Source organism: Eleutherodactylus coqui, chromosome 4 (genome assembly GCF_035609145.1).
Source record: "Eleutherodactylus coqui strain aEleCoq1 chromosome 4, aEleCoq1.hap1, whole genome shotgun sequence".
NCBI lineage: Eukaryota > Metazoa > Chordata > Amphibia > Anura > Eleutherodactylidae > Eleutherodactylus > Eleutherodactylus coqui.
The window spans coordinates 66004463-66014659 of NC_089840.1; the positions used below are offsets into that span (position 1 = coordinate 66004463).

Below are 10197 nucleotides of genomic sequence, written 5' to 3' on the forward strand. Positions count from 1 at the left end.
TAATGAGGTGCGCTAAATAGAGCAGACGGCAGTCGAAAATCGCTGCGCGTTCGAGTGTATGTCTACAAGGCCCCGCTGAAATCAATGGGAGCGTTAGGCCGCTCACACAGGGGCTTTTTACTGCGCTTAGCGCGGCTTTTTTGAAGGTCACGTTTTTCCGCTCCCATTGAAATCAATGGGCTCTCGCAGACATGCGCTCGGTTGCAGTGCTGGCCGGTGCTTTCCAGCGCCGCGATTTTTGAGCGGAGTCAGTTCTATACTTGTCCATTTAGCGCACACCACCCAGCGCGGTGATGGCGTGCAATAAAAGGCGCTGTCCGCTGTGACGTGTTCACAAACGCCTCACGAGATCGCGTATCTGAACGTGTGTGTGACTGAGAGGAAACCACAACTGGGCTGTATGTATAGAAGCTCGCAGACTGCGGGGGACGCATATTTTTATATACCACACCACCTTTGCTTGAGCCAACCCAAACAACCAATCACCATGAATCAGCCAACCCAAATAACCAATCACTCTTAACCAGCCAACCAGAACAACCAATCACTGTGAATCAGTTAACCCAAACAACCAATTAGGTTGCGAATGGAGTAGTGGTGGTGTGGAGTTTAGTTATACGCCTGCGGGGCCGCTGTAGATATCACTCCTCTCACAGACAGCACGCGGGACCGCATATATCTATATTCCACAACGCTTCTGCTCGATTCCCTTGGGGACACGAGCGCCTTCCGCGCGCCCTTTAGCAAGCGTCGTACTGCGCATGCGCGAGATCCTTCCGCCCTCAGGACGGGAACTTTTTTCACACCTGTGACTACTTCCGGTGTTGCTTTTACGACAGTAGAAGCGCCGTACGAGGTTCGTTGTCATGGCGGCCGGATCGATGGAGACAGGTATAGTACGAGTGTTACTTGTAAGGAACGGTATAGGGAGCCTGTACGAGGCCTGGTAATATTACTGTTATAGCAGGGGCCGGTATGGCCAGCATTCCTGCGCTGTGCTGGACGTAATGTGAGTGGTAAATGTGTCTTTCCTGCCTCAGTAGTCGGTCATGTGGGCCACATATGTTACAAGAGGGGAACATCCGCAGCAAAAAGTGACAATATGGGTATAAGGCCGGCTCATGTGAACGGGGCGGATACCACTTGTGTATATCCACTGCGGAAGACCTGCGCGAGAGCGCGAAGCTGAATGGCGAAGGGTTGCGGTTTTATGCGTGTTGTCCGCATGAATGAGAGGGACTGAACGAGCGCCGTTTGAATGGAACGATTACCGTTCGTCATTGGCTCACGTTCAGACTGGGTCATCTTTCACTTTTGCGCGCGCAAACATTTTTTTTTCCCGATAATTGCTCGGTCTTGCGGCGCCGTGCGCACTCATGTGATGTGAACTTTGTTCTTTCGAATGGATTTGTAAACCTGGGCAGTTTTCCCGCACAGCGAGGATAAAATTCGCGGCGCGTCCTATTTTTTTTCTGCATCTCACGGAACGCATCGCGAATTGTTTTCAATGGGACAGACCAATGCCCTGCCTGCCTGCGCCCCCTGGGGCGCCGGGGTTATTGGCTGACGTACGGTCTACTTCCGTGCCCTGTGATGTTTCGCATTGATTTCACTGGGAAACGCTTGACGGTCCTCTGACGCACGAGGAACAAGCGCAATTTGACAGAAGCAATGTGGGGCATTAAGAAAAGGCCTCAAACCCGCAGGTAAAATGCCCGTTGGCACACGTGGGCGGTATTGGGCGATAAAATCTCTCGCTGCGAGCGTGAGTAAAAACGCAGAATTATAAAACCCAGGCTTTTCAATGGTGTCCTTTACATTTGTGACGTTTTCACTGATGTGATGTTGCGCGAGAAAAAATTGCGGCGCGTCCTATCTTTCTGCGATTGGCTTTTTGTTTATTTATTTAAATATCCCATGTTTCCCTATGGAGTCTTTGTTTTTTTTTTTTTTTCTCTCTCTTTTTATCACATCGCGATGCGTTTTTAACATCCTATTGACTCCCGCAATAAAAAAATATTGCAGGCGGCGATGGGAGATTATTTAAAAAAAAAAAAAATTGATCGCAGGAACAAAGACATGATTTTCTTGCGGCAAAATCGCGATCGCCCGTGTGAAATTGACCTAAATCTGATGCGTATTGTGTGTGTTTATTGCACACGTTTCAGAATCACAGTGAAATCGCATGTAAAACAGTCGGGGAGACTTATAAAGCTGTCTGTTGCCCATAGCAACCAATCACAGAGTGTCTTTTAAAGGCAAAATATGAAATGAAAGCTGCGACGTGATTGGCTGATATGGACAGTTTTCTGAATCTCCCCCTCAGTTTTTCACCGGCCTACATGGCAGTGATCTGTGTGAATACGGCCTCAAGACAAAAAAACTGTACTGCGCATGACCGGCTGTGAGCCTCCGCAGTACAGTTATAGGAGGTAGCAGGGTGACGGCCAGGCGGAGGCCTCATGCCCGCAGACTGAGTGCGACACGCCCATGGATTTCCGCCACAGGAATATTGCGTTTAAAAACGCGAGTGCCCGCCAGCAATTGCGCAACTCCGCGGCGGAAATCCCGAGGTCTCCATTAGTACTATATAAATGGAGACCTCCTGCGGCGGAAAAACACAGTGAATTGTAACATGCCGCGATTTTTTATTTTTATTTTTTCCGCGGAAATCCGCGGCAGAATCGCGCATGTGAGTACTGAGCTTATTAGGTGCAATAGAACGCGGCAGAATCTGTCCGTGGGCATCAGCCCTTACAGCCAGAATCGGCTGCGTGCCTCCTGCATGCAGAATCAGACGCGCTCGTGTTAGACCGGGTTCACACAGGCGCGTGTGTTTTTGTGCCCACATTGGTGTTTTTGTGCCCACAAGGCTTGTTCAGTTGAAGACACATCAATTGAAACGACTGATTAGTTCTAGATGGGTTTTTTTTCTGCACAATTACACGGTGTTTCTTGCATTTCCTCTTGTTCTGCATTCGCTTCTCCACATCTCCATTGATTTCTATGGCAACCTCTGCGGAAATACTCAGAAAAATAGAACACGTTCTATTTTTTATTGCACGGTCGGAATGCGTGCGCAAAATACAGAAATGTGAACGAACCCATTTAAATCAATGGATTCTATTCTCTGCATATCGCGCCTGTTTGAAGCTGGCCTTAGGATGGTTTCACACGGCCGAAAAAATCGTGCGAGATTTGTGAAATACGAGACGCACAAATATGAAAGTAAGAGGAGAACTCAATGATCCTTTGCCGCGGCTGTGACAGCCGTGCCGGAGGGTCCTGCATCCCCCATGTAATGCTAGGCTGTTTTCACAATGCCTGGCGTCCACGGGGCTTTCAAATAGTGGAAAGTGTAAAATCGGGCTGTGATTTCGCCCTCACCTGTGTGAAACAAGCCTTGGGCCTCCTGCACACTGGCGAATCACAGCCCAATATTGCTCTCACAGTCCATGGGAAACCCTGGGATGCAAGGCGTTTTCATGTGAAAACAGCCTTGCATCCCTGCGGGGATTCTCTTCATCCCAGCATTGCCGCCCGCTTGAAAGCAATGGGAGAAGATCACGCTCATCTGCCACTGCTGTGGCAGGGAATTCCCTCATCCCTGAACACTGTGACATATGCACAGTGCTGTCACAGTGTTCAGAAAAGTGCAATCTTCTCCTTATGTTTGCACTGGGGTAGACGCTGCTGCCGCCAGCCCAATTGACAGCATCCAGGGCTTTCACATCCAAGGAATTCCCTGCTGCAGCTGTCACAGCCGCAGCAGACAATAGCGATCCTCTCCCATTGCTTTCCATGGGGCTGGCGCTGCAGTCGCTGGCCCCATTGAAAGCAAAGGGCGATATCGCACAAACAATGGACATGCTGCAATTTTTTTTTTTCACGCAGCATCGCTGGAGCGAATACATCGCAAATGAGAATTAAACCATTGAATTCATGGGTTTCGTAATCTTACATGCTCTCTCTCATCGCACGAAAAACGTGCGGTTTCCCTGCCAGTGGAAAGGGGCCCCTAGGCTGCTTTTACACAGGATGGACGGGTCCTCTCAGCAATGATCACTTCTGTGCTTTTACACGGAAACCATCATCGCTACTGAATGGAGGCGGAGCGGGCTGGAGATCGTTCTGGCCCCCCACCTCCATTCTCAGTAAACAGGCAGTCATCCATAGATGAATGACTGCCTGTTGAATCGGACTGATCTTTCATTCAGTATTTATGTATGCAGAAACTGAACACGTAAATTTATCGTTTGCCGTTCATTTCGAATGAAGGATAATTGTTCAGATTCTCGCTGCTCCAGGGATCTGAATGATTTCCTGCCCCGTGTAGAAGGGCCCTTAGACAAAGATTTTAAAGTGAATATCTTCCATCGAAGAGGTAAAATTCACGGCATAAACTGACATGCGTCACAATTAAAATCCGGACAGGTTTGTTGCAGAGGGTTCCGCAGCCGTCTCATTGATCTGAGTGAATCTTGAAGGAAGTGAAACGCAAGCTGTACGGATTTTTCATTCATAGAGACTTGTCCAATAAAATCTGCCTCATGGGCATGATCCGCAGTTCAATAGGCCCATAGACATTAATTGGGCATCCACAGGTAATTAAATACCTGCGGATGTCATTTTATCCCGGTGTGCGGATTATACCCACGGGATAAAAATCGCAGCATGCTCCATTTTCAGCGGTTTCCCGCACGGACTGCTTCCATTGAAGTCAATGGAAGCCGTCTGATCCACGGCACAGCGCATGCGCATGGCACGCCGCCGGCGTGCCTGGTTGCATCCGCCGTGCGGAAGAAAGAAGCTCCAGCCGTGATGGAAGAGACCTGCACCGTGTCCGGACAGGTGAGAAAATGTCATTTTTGGTCTAATGGCTGTGGGCCCGTCTGCAAACCACTGCAGTATTTTGCACTGGGAATCCATGTGTGCCTGTGGACAAGAGGCCTTAGGCCCCCTGTCCATGGGCGTGATTTCGCCAGCGGTAAATCGCGCCGTCTGAAGCTTTCCATAGCTTTGCTGCGAATTGGCACAATTCTCTGCGGTGAGCCTAGCTGTCAGGCTGACAGCGGAGATCCGTCTGACGGCTCCTGCTCCTGGGCGGCGGAGATCGGCCGCGGGATACCGCAGCGCCTGTGGACAGGGGGCCTTAAAGTTCTATTTTGTTTAAAAAACAAAAATGGGTAAAAAGTAAATCCCAAAGTTCTACTTGCAGGTAATGTGGTGACTGCTGTGCTAACATGGATTTTGTTCTTCTTGCAGATGAGCAAGCAAGAATTCGATTCCAGTTGGAGTTGGAATTTGTTCAGTGTCTGGCAAATCCTAATTACCTTAATTGTAAGTGTCTACGAGGGTCCTCAATAATGATTTACAAATGGCCTGTCACGTCCTCATGCCAGTGGCCTCATGCACATGTTTTCCTTTTGATCATACTTTCCTCCATTCCGACTCTTAGATTCAGCTCCTAGCACTGTGAATGAGTCAAGTGGGTTGTCTCCACTGCTGAATAAGAATGAAGTCTGACGCCATCCGTTGACAGTAAGCTGTGGGGGACCGCCCACCTGACACATTCACCAAATCTAAGAGCAGGAATGGGGGTGAGTATAATAGAAAGGAAGACATTTGTCTCCACAGCTGCAGTCCCCGCAACTAGTACTAGTGGACCAGAGAATGGGTTAAACATGTCATGCAGTCTTGAATACTTTTCTCTTTCTTGCCCTGTGAAAAGCTGGATATATTATCTCTATCTTTACAGTGGAAGTCAGTGGCATCAGATTGTAACTGTCTTTATTTTTTGTGTGGACCACATCATTTTGCACTGCCTTTACTTTTATTAATGCTCCAGATTTCAGTCTACAAACTTGTTTAAAAGGGTCTTCCAGGCAAAAACTATTGACATCCTAATCACAGGATAGGTAATCAATAGTTGATTGGCTGGGGTCCATCGCTCGGGATCCCGAACGGTCAGCTGAGTGAGAGCAAGCTGTCAGTGCTGCAATAACACAGAGATCGGAGCGGAAGTCTCTGCGCCGCCCTCTGTTTAGTGGCCGGCACTTGTAACTGCAGGCACGGCTCTCATTGAAAAGTGCCGTCCAATTCATTGGTGGTCTATGCGGAGACTTCCACTTCAAATACACAGAGGTCCGAGCGGAAGCCTCCGCACAGTTCTCCATATAGTGGCCAGCACTTGTAACTGCAGGCACAGCTCTCGTTGATTTCAATAAGAGCTGTGCCCGCAGTTTCAAGCGCCAGCCACTACACAGAGGTTGGAGTGGAGGCTTCCACTCCGACCTCTGTGTATTTGCAGCGCTGACAGCATGCACCCGCTCAGCTGATCAGTTGGGGTCCCGAGCAATAGACCCTAGCCGATCAATTGTTGATGACCTATCCTTATGATGGGTCATCAATAGTATTCCCCTGGAAAACCCCATTATTTGCTGGTAAGCCGCCACTCAGGATCCCCAGCGATGCACTGATCTCCATGCCCACTGACTGACTTCACTCCTATTGAAATCAGTGGGAGCTGAAGTTGCTAATGCAGAAGGAGGCAGAAGTGCAATGGTTGCTTCAGCTCCCATTGATTTTAATGGGAAAGAAGACACAGCCCCTACCCCCATCCCCTGCACCTACAGCAGGATGGGCGCATGGCCAGGGATCTGGAGTGGTCTGTCACTAACATTTAACTATTGATGACCTATATACTTTTGCCTGGAAAAGATGTTTAGTGTGTAGTATTTCTGCAATGACTTTTAATGTAGCCAATATATTGAGCGCCCTCTAGTGTTGATTTTAATTTTTTTTTTTATTCCCAGTCCTGGCACAAAGAGGATATTTCAAGGAGAAACCATTTGTGAATTACCTGAAATATTTACTCTATTGGAAGGATCCAGAATATGCAAAATATTTAAAGTAAGTCTGCGATTTGTGCCTGAATTTACTGTGGTCTCTCAAAAGGTCTAATAATCCAATGGTGAGAAGCGCAGTAGTTGTGAGGCTACGTTCACACAGTCATCTGTTGGATTTCTTAGGTGCTGATTTCAAATGTGTATTAGTAGCAGAAGTCTTCACATTACAACTAAAGAAATAATATTGCCACAGATCACAGACATATACAATCTGTATTTTAACTTCTATATGGGCTCCTTTTTTCTGCTCCATTATGGGAGAGGTTAAATGGAATCCATTGGCCAACTGAACCCATCTTATGACAGAACAGAAGTCGCCCCATTGACCAGTAATGGGGTCCTCTGTTTCTCTCCGGCTCTTCGTCGGTCTCCAGAAATAAATGTTTCTTGCGGGACAGGAAGAGTCAGCCTGTTATTAGGGGTTAGTGGTGAATTTAATTCAGGCAACAGCAAACCATGATTTAATAATAAAACATCCTCCTGGTTTATTCACTACATGTGAACACGCAACGTTTTGGCTCCAACTTGGCCTTTTTACTAGGCTTATCAGAAAAAAAAAGCTACATTTTGACCCCAAATGTTGCATGTTTATTACTAGATTGATGCCATGTCCGCTACGTGGACATAAAATGGGTTCATCCACATTTGTGTTTTTTTTTCTTTTTCCCTGCATGGCACTGCGTTACGATGCTATGCAGGAGAAAAAAAACGCATGTCCTTTTTACGATATCGCCTATTGTTTTCAATGGGGACGGTGGCAGCAGTGCCGGGGGGTTCCTTCAGCCCCGCAGTGATACAAGGCTGTTTCCATGTGAAAACGCCCTGCATCCAGGGGTTTCCACATGGATTGCGAGGGCGAAATCGGGCCGTGATAACGTCCTTGCCAGTGTGAAGGAGCCCTGACTCTCCCTAACGGCGCTATTGGCTGAAGCACAACAGCGTCGTTGGACTTAACATAGGAACTTTGACCTGGCCTGACAGATCACTCAACGTATTGAGCTCAAATGTTATGATTTTACGGCGGTGGTGAAGATGTAATAAATCTAATGACACCAAAATCATCCACCAAAGGTCACGCAAAGGGGTCAAAGTGTGGGGCAAGAAAAAGCTGGTAGGCTTTTTGGTATTGGATTCGATGCTGTTTTGCACTGTAATTAAACAAGGTTTATTAAAATCCCATTCTCTTACATTGTACTGTACACCTTCATGCTAAATTTTGGGAACCGGCCTAAACAGTAACATTGAATTAACATTGTATGATTGATTCCTCCATGTATTATTGTTTGTGTTTGTCTGTTTTCCTCCTGAATAAATTGACAACTGGGTGTTGTATTCCCTTTCACAATAGCTACACATGTTGTACACAACCTGAGCGTTTCATTAGTCACTGATTGGCCTGTGTTAGTAGATCTCCCATTGACGAGCAGCATGGTAACACCTAGTTGTCAATTTATTCCTACTTTTTCAGTAGAATGTGGAGCTCTAAGAAAAGATACTCCAGCATTATTTCGTGGGCAATTCAAGTATTTACGAAATAAGATATGTTGGGAGATTTATATGCTGTAGCAGCATAAGCTTAGCCCCCTGTCCACGGGCGTTGCAAAGTCCTACGGCGAATCTCCGCCGTGGGAGCCGGCAGATGAATCTCTGCCAGTCAGCCTATCTGACAGATAGGCTGACTGCTGCGAATTGCCGTCCACGAGCAGAGAATCGCAATGATTCTCAACTCATGGACACGGGGCTGGCGCTTTCCATAGCAAATCGCGTCCGTGGACAGGGGGCCTAAATGTTCCTTTTGAGACCTGTTTTTGGTAAAGTGGAAACAATGGCGGTATGTAATTGTAGCATAGTGGCAGCTCTCTGGGGTTCAGTTTCTTAGGCCAGGCTCACACTAGCGTGCTTTCATTGCGTATTATGCGGTAAATGGTCTCAATGAAAGCACATTGATTTTGATTCTGCCACTCACACTTGCATATATTTATTACGTATGTTACATGCATTGAAAAAAGAATGCAGTGTGTTTTATTTTAGTGCATATTACACGCCCTATTACTCGGGTACATTCGAAATGCAGTGCATATGCAATTACATTGTGTATGTACTGTGTGGGTTTTTTTTTAAGACATGTTGCTAGGCGACATGAAAAGGAAATAAATGCAAACAGGAAGCCAGTGCAGGACATGTGCGTGAAATATTATGTATACGCACAGGTATACACGAGAAAAAACGCAACAATACACAAGGATACACAATTCCATATGCCGGTAAGACGCAGTGATTTTTACGCAGCGTATTACCATGCGGTCATGGGAGCCGGGCCTTATTCTATCACTAACGGCTGTGCTTTCATTGTCGCCCCCCCCAGGTACCCACAGTGCTTACACATGCTGGAGTTACTGCAGTACGAACACTTCCGTAAAGAGCTGGTGAACGCTCAGTGCGCCAAGTTTATCGATGAGCAGCAAATCTTACATTGGCAGCACTACTCCCGCAAGAGGGTGAGACTGCAGCAAGCCCTGGCAGAGCAGCAGCCACAGAACAACACCATTGGGAAATGAAAGGCATCCCCGGCTGCTGCACCTAGATTGTGACTGCTGCGCAGTAACCTTAAACTATTACATATATTGTATAGCGCTGATGAGCTACCATCCGATATGGGGTAAAGACTGCGCACAGGTGCTGGTTGCAGAGATGGCGCCATATTGTATCTGGATCGCTCATGCTTCACTCTGATGGCAAAAATTAAAGATATTTTGGGCAGAGGAATAGTAGAGCCCGCTAGGGTGGATTATCGTCAACAGATATTAAAAGATGATTATTGACCATCCTGAGGTTCTCCCTGTTTATCTCAAAAACTGAAATAAAGAAATCTAACTAGTACATAACTGTCCCGAGAGGCTCCGGCTGTGACCGTGCGGCCGGGAATAGAAGAATAGTTTTGCATTTTGTTTCTGTAGTGGAATTAATGTGTTATAAAGTGTTGGTATGTATCTAGAATATGGCATCACTTTATTATTGGGCAGGGGTCAACTTCCATGAATCCTGAGAATGAAGGGACTAAGACGGATGTAACGCTGCTTTGCCCCAAATCTGCATCTCCTAAGTGCCAAATTGCTTGCAATATCAGTCTGCGCTGTTTTTTTTTTTTAGGTGGAGTCTTTCTTCATGTGGGGGAAAAAAACCCAAAACACTCTACTTTTTTATGTAGAATGCTTGTCAGGAAATTCACCCGTGGATTCGCCCATTGGATGTGCGTGCGGAACTGCAGTTATACTAGTGTATATCCATG

General features: G+C 47.0%; 1 protein-coding gene across 1 annotated transcript; it reads left to right on the plus strand.

Annotated features, from left to right (window-relative positions):
* The first annotated feature begins 776 nt into the window (after nucleotides 1–776).
* MED31 (mediator complex subunit 31) lies at nucleotides 777–9905 on the plus strand. Its single transcript, XM_066599613.1, has 4 exons — nucleotides 777–891; nucleotides 5266–5340; nucleotides 6816–6912; nucleotides 9274–9905. The coding sequence occupies exons 1-4, from the start codon at nucleotides 867–869 to the stop codon at nucleotides 9464–9466; spliced, it is 390 nt and encodes a 129-aa protein (XP_066455710.1). The 5' UTR covers nucleotides 777–866; the 3' UTR covers nucleotides 9467–9905.
* Nucleotides 9906–10197: the final 292 nt, after the last annotated feature.